Here is a 17,459-nt window from a genome sequence, read left to right on the forward strand (position 1 = left end):
TGATTTCAAATTTTGATTTAATAATGAAAATTTCATAATCATAAATTTTCCTTAAATTCAGTTTTTCAATTCCGAAAACAAAAATTTTTATTTGTTTAATAATTTTCATTCCTTAAAATTTGAGCATTTTGATTCTAAAATTTAATGATTTTAGGTATATCAAAACGGCCCCTGGACGTAGACTTATGAAAGGAACAAGCGATTTGTTAACATATATTGATTTGTTCGATTTGTTAACATATATTGATTTGTTTGTAAGGAATTCAACGCACGCTTTAGTGTCTAGTGACAATCAATGATAATCAAATAGTTGTTCACCTACCTCTACTTTTTAGAACATTAATTACTAAAACAATAGCATTTAATATTCATATTAATTCGTCTATAAGATTCTAAAAATTACATCAACGGTGTTCCTAGAACTGTATGAAAATACCACTTTGGCCTCCCTTTAACACTTTAATGGGAAAATGTCGACAGTTTGTTACTGCGACTGTTCGGCAACCTTCGCGTGAAACTTGATAATATTTAGAAAATCGGCCAAGTGGATAAAAGAAAAACATTTTATCCAGTATGAGGCTGTTGACCTCAAATCCCCATGAAGGCGATCGACAGCTCCGCCATCAAGTACTCCTCACATGGCCCTTCCTCTGGCTGCGAGTAGCTCCAGACCCTTCATAGGACACCATCCCTTCAAGTTTGGGGCACACCCTTCTCCGTTCGCACCCCCCTGCCTTCTTCCCGGCACCTCTCTTCGCAATTCTACTCATTTTCCGACTTGTAGAAGGCTCAGAATGGAAAGCCAATCGTGTTGCTCTTCTTTTCCCGGTGAGTTTGGTCGTTGGTTCTCTTTCGTTTGGCATTTCCTGACAAAAAGTCGTCTGGTTCTTCTCATCGAACCCTGTAGAGATGTCGAGATTCTTTTTCGTTCGTGTACGTTCTCTGCATCGTTTAATCTGGTTTGCGCGTTTTGGTCGATGCCAACTTGGTCGCTTTGTCTCTTTCGCGTTTTCTTGGTCGAATGGTATAATTGAGATCTATTTATGCATTTTAGTTTGATCCTCGGGGTGTGTTTTAAGCATTAGTTCGCACGGTTTTGGTGGCGATGTTATTTTGTTCCTGGACTCAGACTTCAGAAAATGAAGTGAGAATTTATATGTACAACGGTGGGATGTCAAAGAGATTTTTGCTGAAGCAACGGGATAGTTGGTTAGTTTTAAAAGGCGTCTTTGCCTGTTCCTTTTTTGTAAACTGGAGGATGGTATTTGTCGTTTTATTTGCAAGTGGTGTTCTGAACTTTTGATGTTATTTTCAGTTGCTTGGGTGCTAGTTCATAGATGAGTCTATCATCGTTTTATGTCGATGGTTTATTTGTTGCTTTTGAGTAGCAAATTTAATGCTGTTTCCGTAATTAGTTATGATTTGCATGAAATTGGTTGTGGTCTCTGCAGTGTAGATTTGTAGAGCAATGTCTTGCAGGGATTATTCAGAAATCGCCCTGCGAGTATCTAAAATTTTTTACTAGCCTGCACGTAATTGGTTAACGTCATTCTTTTAAAATTGTTTATTCGAGAGGAGGAAGTGGAGTGCGTTTGAAGTGGAGGAGGTACCACATTTATTTATCTTAGTTTATTGGGAAAAGCTCGTTAGCATGATTATCACTTTATCTTTCCATGAGTTGGTGACAATATCGGTTCAAGAACTTATTTCCATTGGGAACCCCTAGCTGAAGGTTTTGATTCGCTGAACTGCTATACATTTTCTCCCATTTTTTGGTTTAGTTGGAACACCTTCAAAATAGCAGTTAGCCTTCTGGATATCTCAGTGAATTGTATGGAAGCTGGAAAAATCAATAAAGAAAATAAGTCTAGACATTGCCTAGAATCCTGAATTCCTGATCCTATATGTACATATATCGAGATTCTCTTCTCCTAACAGATTTTAATGTCTTAGATCTTGAGTAGTCACCAAGGCTGTAACCAACTGGCCAAGGAATTCTGGAAGTAATGTGTGTGTTCCACAGCTCATTTGTAGAATCACATGTATTAATTCATGGGGAAGGGTGCTTGCCTTTCTTTGTTCTTTTTACTATAAATGTTGTCACAAGTTTGCCTGCCTGGATTTTTTCAGCGAGGTTCTTTTTTCTGGGTATTTTATGGGAAAGATTGTTTTATAGGAAAACACCAGAAATTCAAAAGACTAAAAATATATAAGAATAACAGAAAGATATAACTTTTTATGTGTTTTACTAATTCTCCTACAAAAATATCGATAATATTCGAAGCAGTAATTTTTAAATGTTAAAAGAAACACAAGATAGAAAATAAGGGTTTTAAGTACACTAAAATATGTTTTCTGGAAAAAAACTTATGATATTATTGCCAAATATCAAGAGAAATAGTTATGATATTTTTAAGATGTCATTATGTTTTGTCCTTCATTTTGTTTTACTCTGTTCTGCTGATATTATTGCAATGTTTTTAAAAAATGTTGTGACGTTTGTACAAATGCTAGAGAATAGAATTTACTGGTGATTATACTTGAAAAGATAGAGGCCTAGTTTGGTGAGATTACTTTTTCCTTCCCTTATCCGAGGAGCCAACGTACTTTTCTTCAAATCTGCAGATCTCCCTGTCGGTAACTTCATATTTTTTGAGATTGTTATGTTCTTCTAATTTTACTTTACCTTGGCTACTAGTTGACATGTCAACTACTAAGTTGTTACTAGTGATTTAAATCAATGCACTGAGCATCATTTGCAATGGCTATTAGACTGCTAATTTCATAAATACCTTACTCTCTATCTCTCTCTTTATCCACACCAACATATGTACATACTATAAATCATTAGAGAATAAAAAAAAATGTCATTCTGTGTATACAGATGCAACTTCTGCGGATCTGGATGTCTCTTCTGCTGGTTTGATTAGAGAAGAGGATTTACTAATTGTGGGTCCTGGTGTGCTCGGTCGTATTGTGGCAGAAAAATGGAGATTGGTATGCTTATGTGCAATAAAGCATTCTATTCATTTAAATAACTAGTAATCCTATATTATTTATTGATAGCTTATGATGCATTATGTTTAATTTGTCAGTAGCATTGCTATAAGTATTATATAATACGTGAAAGATTTTGTCCCGATTGCTGGAAATATATACAGGTACCATTAGCTAAATGCATCTTTATCTTGTAACTTTTTGGGTTGTGGTAACCTTTTGTTATTCAATTCAAACTAATTAAGATGGTTTCATTTCATCATGGATGGCAAAGATGGAAAATTTTAAATGTTATCCATTTATAGAGAATTGAACTCTCCTTCATGAGTGATTGTTTGATTGGAATTTGTTGGCAGTGTGTTATGCTCTTAAATGTTGAGAACCTAGCAAAAATTAGAAAAAGGGTGATTGTTGAATGAACAAGGAGCTTTTTTGATGAACTGGGTCTGTATTTAGGAAATAGTCTTTATTTAAAGGCAATGGTGGGTGCTGAAGCAGTTGATGATTTTGGATGGTGGATGGGGCAATGTTGTGTTCGCAGGCACTCTGTAACAATTGGAATAATATATTTATTATTGTTTTTCATAAATTATTCAATGAGATCTGACCTAATGAACTGCCTGACTGCACAGACTGGCTGATCATTCAACCCAATAATGTCGACTGTATATTTTCTCATACAATTTACAAATAGTTAACTGATCTTTTCCATTTTCAACTGACATTAGTTTGCTACAACTGATTACTTGTTTACTTGCATGCTTCTTGATAAAAAAGAAGGGTTATGACTTCCCCCTGGTTTACGTGTAAAGCTTCCCATGATTTATGCCCCATAGTTCATCTTGTAAAAGCTTTAACACTTTCTTTGCCTTTCACCTATAAAAGGCCAACCAGGTTACTTTCAAGTTTTCATGATCTTCAAGTTGTGTAGTCATTACATGGGAAATATCAGTGGATGACATGTGCCGGTACCAGGTCCTGAACATTTGCTTTATTTTGAAAGGCAACTGTCGATTCACATGCATTACTTTTATTTCCATTCTCTTCCATGTCCTAGAACTAGGCCAATGCTTAGCTATATCTATAATAGCTTATTCATATCTAACAGGAAAATCCAGCGTGCAAAATTTTTGGACAGACAGTGACTACAAATCACCATGATGAGTTGCTTAAGATTGGGATTACACCTTCCCTAAGAGATTCAAAAACAACATATAAGTTTCCATATGTCATCTTTTGTGCTCCTCCTTCTCAAACCATAGACTATCCAAGTGAATTAAGGTATGTATTGCATTTTAATAGAAGTGCACAAAATACAAGACCTCCTCCTAAGCGTATTTATACTGGATTTTCTTGCGGCACTTCATGAAAATGTGCATCATACCATTGTCATTGATCAATTAGAACTTACTGTCTTTCATTGTTCTTACCTATTATTTTCATTTCAGTTCTTTCTTAGTTTGATATAAAAGCAAAGTATTTGTGGAGTTGATTAAGAAGGTTAACTTATCTTGCATTCAAATGTATGATGGGTCCACTAACTCATAATTGTGAATCATTTTCTCTTCTGTTTAGAAATAGGTATCCTTGTGATAGAACTCTTCCTGCCCCCTGCCACAAGCCTATGGTCTGCAAAATTGGGTTTCTTTCTCTAGTTAGCCTTGTCTACTTCTGTGAAAAAACATGAGATTATTTCATATGAAGCACAGGCATAAACTTTTGGAGCAGACAACCTTTAGGCCATAAAATATTCAGTTCAGCACTTGGACATAGGGTAAACCAGTACCACAAACATCAGTTTTTCTTTTCAAAAAAATGCAAAAAGAGAAAAAAAAATAAAGGGAAACAAAATTGAAAAGATTACTATATTTTGAAAAAAAAAAGCCAAAAAGAAAATGTGTGTTTTTTGTGTTTTTAGGGAAAAAGTTTTTCGGTATATTTTATTTTTTGACTTTTGAGGATTCTTTTGACATTTTAAATTTTAACAACAATTTTGTAATAATGGAAAACTCAGATTTTCATAATTTTCTTCATTCTTCCTTAATAATTTTTAGTTTTTTTTGTTTCATGAAATTTTCCTATGAAAACCAAATTCTACGTAATACCCGAGAAACCTCACTGATAGAAATCTGCAGTTGATATTTGTGACAATGGTGTAAACCTATTTAACTCAGCTAACTTTTGCATGTTAATGGTTACATGTGGTATATGACATTTGTTGGATACTAGAGATGTTTTTTTGCTTTTGATGTTATGGCTTGTACTTCAGCAGCATGCAACTCTTTTAACATAGTTAATAAACTTTCTTATAGAACTTATTTTTTGTAGTTCACATACAACTTTTAGATGGATTATTATGTTGCTAATGGTTGTAAAGTTCTTGCTGCATCTTGTTCTTGACAAACACTTAATCTGTTTCTATGAATGGTTATTGTGGCAGTAGAAGATTTTATTAATCTGAATGAATCAAGCAATTTTCAGGCTAGCTGCATCAAAGTGGAGCGGTGAGGGCTCATTCTTGTTTACATCAAGCACAGCTGTTTATGACTCCGAAGACAATGGGTGGTGCTCTGAGGTATCAATTAGGGAAAGGATATTGGTTTACCATTCAGTTCTATTTTCACTTCCCTCTTGTTTCATGCTGCATTGGGGTTGCAAAAGCTTATTGGATGGACATTAAATAATGATGTTAACATAAGCTCCCTAGAACATCTTCTGAAGTTTAAGCTGAGGCCTTATTGCTAAGTTTCAGGGAGTACCATTAGTGACTTGTTAACTTAATGAACTCGAGGCTCTAACTAATTATGCTGTCAATTGATCTATAGTCATTCTTTCACCCCTACAGTACCGAAGCTCTTGTTTTACTTTTCATAGGTCTACTCTTGCTAGCCTTTATTTGTTGCTGGACAAATTCACATGTAACCAAGAGTTTTCCATGTTATGGTTTTCTAGGAGTGTCTCACTTTATGCTGTTAACACATGAACATATGGGGAGGAATACTGTGCTGCATTTTCTTTTTAGATAAAATGATAAATATCATATTAAGCTTCAAATTTAGCCTTTAATGTGGTCTTGTCATCACTTTGATTTCTATGCAGGACAGTCCAGTTTTGCCAATTGGGAGAAGTCCTCGGGCAGATGTTCTTCTTAAAGCAGAAAAGGAAGTCCTTGAGGTTGGTGGCTGTGTGGTTAGACTAGCAGGACTTTATATATCCTTGGAGCTGCTTTTATTTTTCACTTTTATACTTATGTATTTTTTAACTTTAAATAACAGAAGTTATAGTATTATGCCATGGAATTAGCAGATTGCCTTGACTTTCAATACAGTTCTAGTAAGGGTGCCCACTTATATTGGCTGGAGAAAGGCACTGTTGACAGTCGTCCAGATCATATACTGAATCTTATTCACTATGAGGTTACAAGTCTTGCCTTCCATCTTTTTGTTGAAAATGTTTGGCACATCATCTGAAGCACTAAAAGAAAGTTCTGACATTATATTGTCAGTCTTTTCATAGAGGTTGAGTCTTTGTGGTGTGTGACTTCTTAATTTATTCTTTTCCCTGGATTGCCACGGCAGTGCAGTTGACTAACGTATTCGATGTTGCCTATCTTTTGTTTTTTTTTTTTTTTGTCTAGACGGGTAGCTAATTTGGCAATGCCTATTATATCCTTTAGCGTAAAAACAATGGCTTTTACTTTGACAGAATGCCAGTTGGTGACTTTTAACCTTGCATAAAGATAAGTAGGTCAATGCATATTGGATCTATCCATTTTGGAGTTAGCCAACCTTATGCTTCTCTGTTATGACTGATGGTTGCATACTTGTACATTTGCTACATCCTTTTATGGCTGTATTAGCTATCTTCTAGATGATTTTCTAGAACATCATGCATCAAATCATTTATGTTATATATATATATATATATATATATATATCAGGTGTATCGGGTTGTTTCTGCAATTTCTGTGTTCTTGAATGTTCAATTTGGAACTGTTGGTTCTATGCTCGTAAGAGCTTTTTGTGTGCCTGCATTATGCATAAAGTAGGTGTTGCCTGTGCCAATATCTCCTGCCATCTGGCAGATTGGCAATATCTCCTTCCATCGGTCGATATCTCTTGCTGTCAGTAAGCTATCTGTTGATGGTTGAGGTTAATCCTTTGTGAAAACCAGTGTCTGAATGTATTGATTACTTCTTTTTCTTGCTGTAGCTTCCACCGTTCCACATGAAATGTGAGTCTCTATATTTTGTGCGTTCTTCGGTTTCAGAGGCTTGCTGCCGATAGTAATTTGGAGAATTTATTTATTTTCTTTTGAATTTACATGCATACAGTGTGTGATGTATATTGCTAGTGTTTATGTTGTTTTTCTTTTAAATTTATATGCTAGACAGTGCTCTGTATTCTATATTGCATACCGTGCTGTTACGGCTGTGTGTTTTCAGTGTATTAATACGTTTTCTACTTAAGGAGCATAGCATGATAACAATTGGTACAGTCACCAATTGCTTTTATGAGTATATTAAACTTTAAATTCTTTATATATATATATATATATATGTTGGTGTCCTCATACCCAAGTTTTTTGAAAATGCTCTGTACCCACAGTGGTACCTGTACCTGTTCCCATACGACATAGGGTTTGCATTGATATAAGGGGTGCTTGGATCATAATTTTCATCACCATACCTGAGAAGTTGGATTCTGGTTGAGACAGGTGTCTGACAAATACTTGATCCAGTGATACCTGATGTCTTCTAGACTGGATTTCTGACTATTATACTCATGACAGGACGCAGCATCTCTTGCAATTACAATTTTAAAGAAGCAGCTTCGCGGTAGGGTGTTCTTGGGTTGTGACAATCATCCTTTATCGAGGTATGTTTATTAGTGCTATCTTTTGCTTAAACTTTTCAATCAGAAAATCAAACCAATATTTATGATTTCTGTCAGCATTAATTTTAAAAGAAAAAATTTATGATCAATCGTTTCAGTTCTTGAAACATAAGCAAGCATAAGTGATTGAAAAGGAAGGACTGGTGTGATGAAGCTTCCATCATTTCATTTCTTGCTGGTTTCATTTCCTCTGCGTCCCTACTTTCGATCCAACATGCGAGTTTGCATAGCAATTTTCCTGCTTATTTATGATAACACATTCGAATTGTTATTTTGCAGGGTGGAGCTGATGGACATTGTGAATAGAAGCCGAAAATTCAACAAAACCTTTCAGGGATTTACTGGTAAGATAATTCAGTATGGGTGCACCTAAATACAGTAGATCTCAGATCCTTGTATTACATGTGGTCTGGAAGCCATACCAAAATCACATTCCTTTCAAATGATCGTATATCCAAAGATCTAATTGTTGAAACCTAGCATTGAAACATGAAGTTGGCCTGGGAAACACACCGAGTTCATGCTACCCGTAAGTAGTAGGTCACACATTTAAAGGCATGAAATAAAACAGTGTCATGGCATTCATGAGTTTCTTGCCCGACTATCGGAAGAAGGGGCAGGGAATACCTCTTTGTCTGTTTTTTAGTCCAGTAAAGCCAAAGGACATGGTACCTGATGGAATCAAATGCACTCTTAGTTTCCCTGTAATTTTTCTGTTTGAATATGAGAATCTTGTATACTAATGAAAGATAAAAGCCTTGAAAAGAATCTGTATCTGAAGGTATGCACCTAATGTGCAGGAACTAGTGGCCCACTGGGGAAGAGGTTAAGCAACTTGAAAACACGCGCCGAGCTTGGTTGGGAGCCAAAATACCAGAGCTTTGAGAGTTTCCTGGGGGTATGAAGTTGCGATTCCTCTGAGTAATGCTAGATGCAGGGACATCCACAATTTTGGGACTCTTAAACGTTACTGTTGAACAATCACATTTTTCACGGCCACGCAGATCATTCACCTGCCACTATTGTTTTCAGCATATTCAAATAAACGTTGCAGCTTGGTATCATCATACCACCCGTACCTGAATGTACTGAGATCATTGTTCAAATTTAAGATCTGGAAAATCCAGATGAGTGACTGTTTAAGGCTTCTATTGCCCAGCACACGCAGGTCTTGGAACCAAAAGGAGGGGAAGTGGGAGCGGTTTCGATGGTGAAAGTGAAATACCACTACTTTTAACATTACCTTGCCTGTTTTGTTAGTCTCTGGTTATTGACTTAATGCGATTGTGGTAACAGAATACCCAAAGAATGGTATTTGACAATTCCAACCAGTGGCTTCTCTTGGATTATCAAAAGATTGGTGCTTGACGGCAGATATTTTTTGGCTTGATGAGGCTTGTTCTTCCCCATCATGTGAACTGAAATTGGGTTTCTGAAATCAAAGTGTTGTTAAACACACGAGCTAGCTTAGTTGAATGCCGCCGGCTAGAGGTATCAGGATTCAACTGTGAACTTGAACGCCTGTAGATTACAGCCATAGAAAAGCTTTGTTCCAATCTTTGTTTTCGTCACATTGCTTTTTTTTCAGTTGCAGAAAATATAACCAAATTCCTTGCCTGCTTCTTATTTGTAATTTCTCTTTTGTGAGTCCTGATCTGGGTGTTTAAGAATCCCTTGCATTTGTTGTCCTTTTTTGTAATATCAGAATGTTGCTTCAAGAGGCCTAGCATAGCTGGTCGGGCTTTTAGTTTGATTCTTGTAGGCGCTATACTAAGTCGTCGGTTGCAGTACCTAAGTTCAATGGTACACTGCTGCCATTATTGATGCCAAAGCGTCCAGGACTAAGAGGTAGGGGAAATGAAGGGGGTTTCTGGGCCTCTTTTTTGGGTGGTGGGTTGTTAATTCCATTTGCCCGGTCATATCAAAATCTCCAAATACTATGGTCACTTTTCAAATAGAATTGCTTTTTTCGAAAAAGTCTCAAAAAATCGATTCAATTGGAATGGCTTGAATCAGGACAATTAAGAGCTCGCCGATTTGATTTTAAAATCCAATATATATGAGAGTTCGGCTGAAAGGTTATATAAACAAAATTTATGAATATTTTAAATAAATGTAAAAATGAATAAACTAGTAATAATCATGTAACAAAAAATGTTTAAAACACTTAAATTTAGCTGTAACATCTTATGAATTTGATTCAAACAGGCCGATTCAGTCCAGTTTGCATTGAATCTAAGGATCGTCTTTAACAACGTTGGTTCGCACTAGTAGTCGTGTGGAGTCCAATCTCTAGTAATATTTTACAAATGGTTCAATTTTGTTCAATTTAAAAAATAAATTTTCTAGCATAAAAAAGCAAAGGAAAATGAAAAAGAGAAAAAGCGGACTTGAACGTGACCTATTACTTAAACCTTAACAAAAACAGTTCTACTGAATTGGGAATCCAATGAACCCAAACCCAAATCGCTTTCTTCCCAAATATAATCACAATCTGGATCGACTTGGACCTGACCCGATTCTCGAAAAGATTGAGGTCATATCCAGTTACCCAACTCTGATTACTGTACTCTCAAATAGTTACTTTTTAAAAAAAAAAAAAAAAATTGTAACATTTATGATTCAATTTTAAAAAAGTTAAATTCACACAACTTATAATTTGGAAAACCCTACATATAACTTAAAAGAGTTCCTTGGTAGCTGAAGATTTTAGTGGTTAGCAAGTCAAGAAAGTCTTTCATTTCTCCAAATAATTTAAATTTTGCTCCAGAAACCAAGCATCACGAAGATTGGTTTTAAGCCCCACAGTTGGCAGGTTACATTAGATTTCGTCCACTAACAAGACATTCTGGGTTCAAATCCTACGAGAAGTATCCTTTCGGGCGGCGAATGTAAAACCCCGAAAGCTAGTGCCCGTGATTCTAAGAACTATACTTGTTGGGGTTTATATAGGGGATTGATGCACACGGGAATTGAACCGATGACTGACGTTGTGCCAGCCATAACATCTTCTAGCTCATGCGGTTTCACCTTTTTGTTTTGTGGACAAAGAACAACTGCATCCTTCAACACCCAAAAGGCACAGCCCATCATGCACAGGTAAGCAGCAAGACTCCAAACTAAAATAGTCTCAAATCCGATGATTTCAGATCAGAAGCAATCAAACGCCCAAATAAAAACTGGAAAGCCTGTTTGAGGTGGAGACCATGATTTTGGTCTTCAATAGAAAAGCCATTCTGCAAAACCCAGAAGACTCGACTGAAATAGCAGAGACATGATTCATGACGCCCCCGACTTACCCATTGAAGATATAAAGCTACTGCTGTAAAACCCTACCGTCGTCTTCAGTTGTACCCAGAGCCATCCTCCTTAATTGGTCGTCATGGGGAAACACTGCTGCTTAGAGTCAGAAGATGACAGGGTGTTTCTGATGCTATTCGGGGCTTTAATCATTGTGTTCGTCATCATGGCCACCACTATCCCTCCAGCAAATAAAGTTTTCAAGTATCAGCTCACCGTTTCTGCCCCTCGAAGATGCCAATCACTTGCTTTACTGTGGGAAGACGGAAACCTTTATAGCTTTGAACTTATTTTCTGCCTTGGCCATGCCCGGATTTTGTATGTATTCTTAGGAAGATGAATCTGTGGAACAATTCGTTCATGTTGTACCTGTTCTAAGTTCTAACACCATCATCAGTCAACAAGCACCATGTATACCTTGAATAGCTTGTAGGTGTGCTGTACAAGCATTAATCCTCCCAAGAACAGTGGTGGTAATTGAATGTAGTCAGGGATGAGGAACCCGGAATATTATATATATACTTGCAAAAAGATTTTAACAGATTTTAATCCAAAAAACATTCTCATCCTGTTCATAAATATTCTCTACCCATTTGGATCTGGGCAATGAAACTAACAGTAACATGCAGCAAAAATGAGAACAGGTACCTATAAAATATGAAACTAAGGAGCGATACATGAAATTTTGCATTAAAACTTAACCGGAGGCATCACGCGAAAAATGAAGCAGCAACGTGCACCTTATGCCACATCGTATGTTGTGCTGCAAGCTATGCCATCTCAGTTTTGTGGAAAAGCTCAGTCATCTCTGTTTTTCTTCTTCTTTTTCTTCTTTTTTTCTCCATCGTTCTGTTCTGGCTCAGCAGCTTCATCTTTCTTTTTCTTTTTCTTCTTTAAACCGCCTTCTTCCTCTGGCTTCGCAGTTTGATCTTCCTCTGATGTGGCATGCTTTTTCTTCTTTTTCTTCTCTTTTCCGGTGTCTTCTTCCTCCTTCGGAGCAGAAACTTCCTCCACCTTTGAGCTCTCTTCCTTTTGATGCTTCTTTTTCTTCTTCTTTTTTTCAGGAGTTGCCACTCCGTCTTCCTGGTCAAGGTTTGCCACATCAACTCCTCTTTCAGAGTCTTCTGCTGCTTTAACCTTTTCATGTTTCCTCTTCTTCGTTGGAACTTCTGCATGCTCATCAGCTGGCGCATTTTCATTTTCCACTGTCTTCCCAAGAACAGAGTCTGATGCTGGATTATAAGTCTAAAGAAAAAGAGAAAAGGGGTAAAGTGATTAGATCTGTCAGTAGCAGCATTATTCCACGAAGTTAATTTAACATTAATAACCATAAAATGCATACAATATAGTTTCAAAACAAAATTGCCGAATAGAAATTCTTTGCAACATTAACAAGTACGAAAATTTCCAAAAAAAGCTGAGGGACTTATTTGATTGAGGAGCAACCCTCTTGAGCTATCCATCCAACTTCAGCAGACACCAGCCCTGCTGGTACAAGGCAATCCAATGATCTTGTACAGTTGGCAGAGAGGATGTGGATGGAAGTTGGAACAGATAAGTGTCTTTAGGTACACAATTCCACCAATTCACCTAGCAGCAGCACGCTGCTTGTAGTGGTCATTCATGGAACTGTCATATGAGGCTCTCAAGGCCTCAATTAATCTATAAATTCTGATGAAGGTCAGACCACAATTCTACATTAAGAAATTAGTCATCAGGATGAGCATTTATCCTTTTGTGTGGCCTTCACAATCTTCTTTGACTGCACATAGAGAGAGATAACGGACACATGTAGCAGTAAAACTTGGGTTTAAGCTATGTCACATGAGTGCGGGCATGATACGGGTAAGGGACACGGCAATTTTCAAAATTTTTGGACATGCGATCACAGCAAATTGTTATATTCTCAAAAATGATAAAATGAAAAAAAAAACATTAAAATAATAGTTCACTCTTACAATCTCGTAAGAAAGTTTGTTTTATCAGAAAAGCACTGAGTATTTGAAAGGATTGTTCATGGAAATAATTGGATGCATCACAAAAAAATGATAAAATGAAGAAAAAAAACATTAAATTAATAACTTTTATTTTTTGGCGTGTCCCAGCCGTGTCCCGTGTCCGGATCCGCATGCCAATAGGGGTACGTGGGCAGTTTAGCCGTGTCCGTGTGTCATAGGGTTTAAGTTTAACCAGCCAATAATTATTATATATTCAGTCAAATGCTCCAACAACAAACCTACAAATCCTTGCCATGGTGCACCCAGTGGAACCATTAAGAACTGGGTGAATTCACTCTTCTGAACTCACTATATCATCAACAGTTTAGAATTCGTATTTCAGCAAAAGAGAAAATGACAACTAATTCATGATGACACAACCATTTTCCTAATATATCCACAGATTGCAGACACGAAAATTGGGAAAATGAAAAATGAGACTCACCTTTGCAGCCATTAATAATGCTCCAGAGCCTGCCTTGCGATCTTGGCTATAGGGTTCAATCTTGGGCTTTCCTTTAGTAGATCCAGCTGAATGTCCCAGTTCCCTACCTTCCAAATTCCTCAAACGGGCTTCAAGCTGGTCAAAAGTTCAAAAATTGACTCAGTGAAATGATCAAAACACCAGAATAGATTGAATAATTACTGGACAACTGAAGGATAAGATTGTTTGTCACCTTTGCACGGTTTTCAAGACCCATAGAAGCATCTTGATTTTCTCCAAGTGCATCATATCTGATTGCTAGCACAGTCTTTGCGGCGAGTGATCTAGATATTTTACCTTTGAACTTAGGTGCTGCTTGCCCAATCAAAGAGGCATGGAATAGCAGCCCATACTTTGGTGTTGCATGTTTCGACTTCAGTGCTCTAAATAGAGCCTGTACATATAAAAGAAACAAGACACATGGATCAGAACCTCATAGATGAGCTGAGAGTCGCATACAGCATCATTGTGTATCTCTTGAAGGAGGTTATGGATGAAATATTACAAGGTAGCTGGCATTCAACTTTCATCATAAAGGAATATGCATAAACAAGCTTACCTTCTCAGCACCAAGAATCTGGACAGTGCTTCCTGGCTGTTTTGCCAAGTTTAACAAGCTACCTCCATGTGCTATGAGACGAGCTCCAACAAGTTCCCCAACAAGGGCAGTGAGATTTGGGGCTATGGTGTTCATTCTATTTTTCAAATAATCATACAGTGTAGCTCTATACTCTGAAAGAGATAACACTTGTTCACAGAGGGACTTAATATTGATCAAGTCAAGGTCACTGACTTCTGTGCCCATTGATATCATAGCCACGGCCTTCAAATTAGCTTCAGTCTCTTCAGGTAATATCTGAAGAATGGAAACCGCTAACACAGAATTAAACATACATAAACGTCTCAAAAAGAAAAAAAACCTAAACACATTATTTGGAAGTAAATGCCATTGCTTACCTCAGAAAAATCAAGATTTGCAGCATTGGAGCGGTTGCCCATGAGCTTTACTGTCTTGGCATAAAGAATATTGTCCGGAATAACCTTTACGAGCTCCGGAAAATGCCAGCCATACCATTCACGCACCCTCATGGCATAAGTATTAAGCTCTTTATCAAGATCATCCAGTAAGCCAATAGCTTGAACAATCATAGTATCCAACTACAACAACACAAAAACAAATAATGAAGGTTTAGGACATGGAGAAAAATCCTAAATGTATGACACAGCACAAAATACTGACAAGTTGATTGCATTGAAATAGTTCTAACTTCTAACTTCTATCCACCGTTGTTGTTAAGCAGAAGATATGATACATTACACAGTTACATGAAGGGAGACACTTTGAAGTTTACCAATTACCAGGTGGTTTCAATATAAGGAACTACCCTTCCCAAAATCTTGGCTCCCGTTATACGGACCCTACAGAGTTTCAAATCATATTTAATGGATTGAAAAAAGCACTTCGACATTCTGCAAGATCCAAGGGTGAGTGACATAATATTTCACCAACCAAGTACCTAAGATAGCAGGAAAGGAAGTAATGAACATAACAAGAACTTCGGAAGTGGAAGCACAACCATCAACCAATCGGCTTTAAAAGACAAAGGAAGAAGGGTAGTCAAAAACCTAAAAAGTATACAATTTTGAAGTTATATAAGGACAATGATCACCACCTTGTCTGGGCTGAACTTCAGCTTGTATCTTGACAGGCTCCTTGCCAGACCACAACTCATTCGACTGAAATCTTGCACATCTAGTCCTGCTATGAGTTCGTTCAATTGATTTCTGACTCCCCTCATCAGTTCCATTACTGCGCTGTTGTGTACGCACTCTATTTCCTGTCAGAAACACCAAAGATTGGATAACGAGAAAATCAAATGCTAAATCTAAGTGAGTAGCAAGAGGAATACCAATTTCTCCTTTATGATGCCTCCGAGCTTTGCATCCGCGACAGCCAATTCTTCACCAACACAATTGGCACGCAGGAACTTGCGCAGAGCCTTGCTCGGCTTACTATCAATGAGAAAAGTGGCCGAGCTCAATGCATCTGGGACGTTCTCAAACTTCTGAAACGCCTTTAGCTTCACCACCTACAGAAAACGAACAAGAAGTTGGGAAAATCATCACGTAGAGAGAGATTTTGGGGGGGGGGTGGGGGCAGGGGGAGGACTGGGGAGAAGGTGGAGAGAGAGAAGACGGGTTGGGGGGAACAGAGAGACCTTTCTGGCCGATTCTGGAGTTGTAAAATCATTCCATAAATCCTGAAAAAATATCATAACAGCGATACATGGTGAATAAGTTGACGATCTAGTATCTGTCAATGCACGCACGCACGCACAGAGAGAGAGAGTGAGAGTCGTTGACACCCACCTCTACTTGGGAGAGCTTCCCCTCATCCAAGACCTTGAAGAGAGCAAACCCCGTCGGGGTCTCAAAAAGAACCAGCATTTCGCCTCAGGTTGCTTCGCCCTTCCCGACACCTGCACCCACCACCACCACCAACACTACCAACATCAACAGACCACTCAAATAGTCACCTAATGGTTCTTTTACATCAAAGTAATACGAGAAACAAGAAAACATAGAGAGGGAGAGAGACCTGCGACTGGTTCAGGGCACTTGCGAGGGAGAAAGAGGAAAAAAGAAAGACAGCCTTCAGGTAGCGCGTTCGATGGCATTGAAAAGCTTTAATGGAGAAAGATCTTTAGAAATGTTCTCCAAGGAGAATGTGGAATAGGAGAAATTTTGACTCCTTCCAAATTCAAGGCGTTTGATGCATCAGAACAAAAAAAGAATTGAAAAAACAATCTGTTGTTTGATGACATATGATAAGGAGAAGAGGAAAACATTTACGACCATTGCAAATGGGCAGCATGACTGCTGTAAGCACGATACAAACAGGACAATAGCCATGACAAAAAAGAACTGCCAAATGTGCCTGCTGCCTGTTGTAAACACCATGACAAAAGAAAAACCATTTCCACTTTAAGCACAATACAACCATGTAATAACTCCTTATCACGCCAAACTTTCAAGCATAGTGTGTTATGGAAGCCATGTAAATGGAAACAGAAAGGCATCGGTTTAATTATCTGACTTGCTGTCTGTGTAGAAACAGACAGCGAATAGAAGAGCAACGGAGGCATCTACAAATTCCATTACAAGGGAAGAAAAGGAACAAAAAAAAAAAAACGCAGTTGCAGAATGAGAGGGAGAGAGAGAGGTCTCCGAGCCCTCTGTTTCCCCTGCTGGAAAAAGAGGACTCAAAGCCCTGTGTTTCCCCTGCTGGAAAAAGAGGACTCAAAGCCCTCTTTAACTATCGACCGAAAGCGAGAGAGACAGAGAGAGAAAGCGAGACGGAACAGTGAGAAAGAGAGGTTTTACCTCTCACCCGCGGAGAAAGAGATAAGAGAATACATTCTTACCTATCACCGGCAGAGAGGTATGCTCAGAGGAAGGGGAGCCGCTTCTGAGATGCGAAGATGAAGAGGAGGAGACGCACGTTGCTTGGGAGGAAGCCTCAACGGGCAAAAGAAATTCTGGTAAAAGGTCGGACGCAGAGTATTGAAGAAGAAGAAGAGGAGACGGAGGGAGACGTTTCAAGAAAAACCCTAAACCCTCCTGGTATCAACGGGTCGGGTCTGTGTCGGACCCAGGTCTTTCGGGACCCACTTAGTTCCTAATTGGCTTTGGTAGTTTCGGACTCAAACTTATTATAAACCAGACCCGGTCAGATTAGGTCAAGACCTGGAACTCGGACTCCGTATCAAACAGGGTACGAGCCCA

The 17,459-nt window shown here is 38.0% G+C and overlaps 2 protein-coding genes across 2 annotated transcripts; one reads left to right on the forward strand and one right to left on the reverse strand.

The window, feature by feature from the left end:
- Nucleotides 1–570: 570 nt before the first annotated feature.
- LOC116255141 (uncharacterized) lies at nt 571–9,350 on the forward strand. Its single transcript, XM_031630903.2, has 9 exons — nt 571–828; nt 2,885–2,997; nt 4,106–4,278; nt 5,479–5,572; nt 6,097–6,207; nt 6,324–6,413; nt 7,789–7,874; nt 8,172–8,236; nt 8,693–9,350. The coding sequence occupies exons 1-9, from the start codon at nt 639–641 to the stop codon at nt 8,794–8,796; spliced, it is 1,026 nt and encodes a 341-aa protein (XP_031486763.1). The 5' UTR covers nt 571–638; the 3' UTR covers nt 8,797–9,350.
- Nucleotides 9,351–11,686: 2,336 nt separating this feature from the next.
- Nucleotides 11,687–17,254, reverse strand: LOC116255134 (probable nucleolar protein 5-2). Its single transcript, XM_031630893.1, has 10 exons — nt 17,099–17,254; nt 16,044–16,153; nt 15,893–15,934; nt 15,584–15,763; nt 15,347–15,511; nt 14,631–14,831; nt 14,233–14,529; nt 13,867–14,067; nt 13,635–13,769; nt 11,687–12,437 (listed from the first exon to the last, which is right to left on the reverse strand). Exons 2-10 carry the CDS (start codon nt 16,119–16,121, stop codon nt 11,991–11,993), a joined length of 1,746 nt encoding a protein of 581 aa, XP_031486753.1. The 5' UTR covers nt 16,122–16,153; nt 17,099–17,254; the 3' UTR covers nt 11,687–11,990.
- Nucleotides 17,255–17,459: the final 205 nt, after the last annotated feature.

The sequence above is a fragment of the Nymphaea colorata genome, chromosome 5 (assembly GCF_008831285.2).
Source record: "Nymphaea colorata isolate Beijing-Zhang1983 chromosome 5, ASM883128v2, whole genome shotgun sequence".
In the NCBI taxonomy this organism is placed as follows: domain Eukaryota; kingdom Viridiplantae; phylum Streptophyta; class Magnoliopsida; order Nymphaeales; family Nymphaeaceae; genus Nymphaea; species Nymphaea colorata.

Coding starts and splice junctions, on each gene's coding strand:
- LOC116255134 (XM_031630893.1), bottom strand. CDS start 16,121: ATGCTGGTTCTTTTTGAGACCCCGACGGGGTTTGCTCTCTTCAAGGTC. Junction 15,512..15,583: donor GCATCATAAAGGAGAAATTG/GTATTCCTCTTG, acceptor TGTTTCTGACAG/GAAATAGAGTGCGTACACAA. Junction 13,770..13,866: donor GTCTTGAAAACCGTGCAAAG/GTGACAAACAAT, acceptor ACTTTTGACCAG/CTTGAAGCCCGTTTGAGGAA.
- LOC116255141 (XM_031630903.2), top strand. CDS start 639: ATGGCCCTTCCTCTGGCTGCGAGTAGCTCCAGACCCTTCATAGGACAC. Junction 829..2,884: donor GTGTTGCTCTTCTTTTCCCG/GTGAGTTTGGTC, acceptor CTGTGTATACAG/ATGCAACTTCTGCGGATCTG. Junction 5,573..6,096: donor ACAATGGGTGGTGCTCTGAG/GTATCAATTAGG, acceptor ATTTCTATGCAG/GACAGTCCAGTTTTGCCAAT.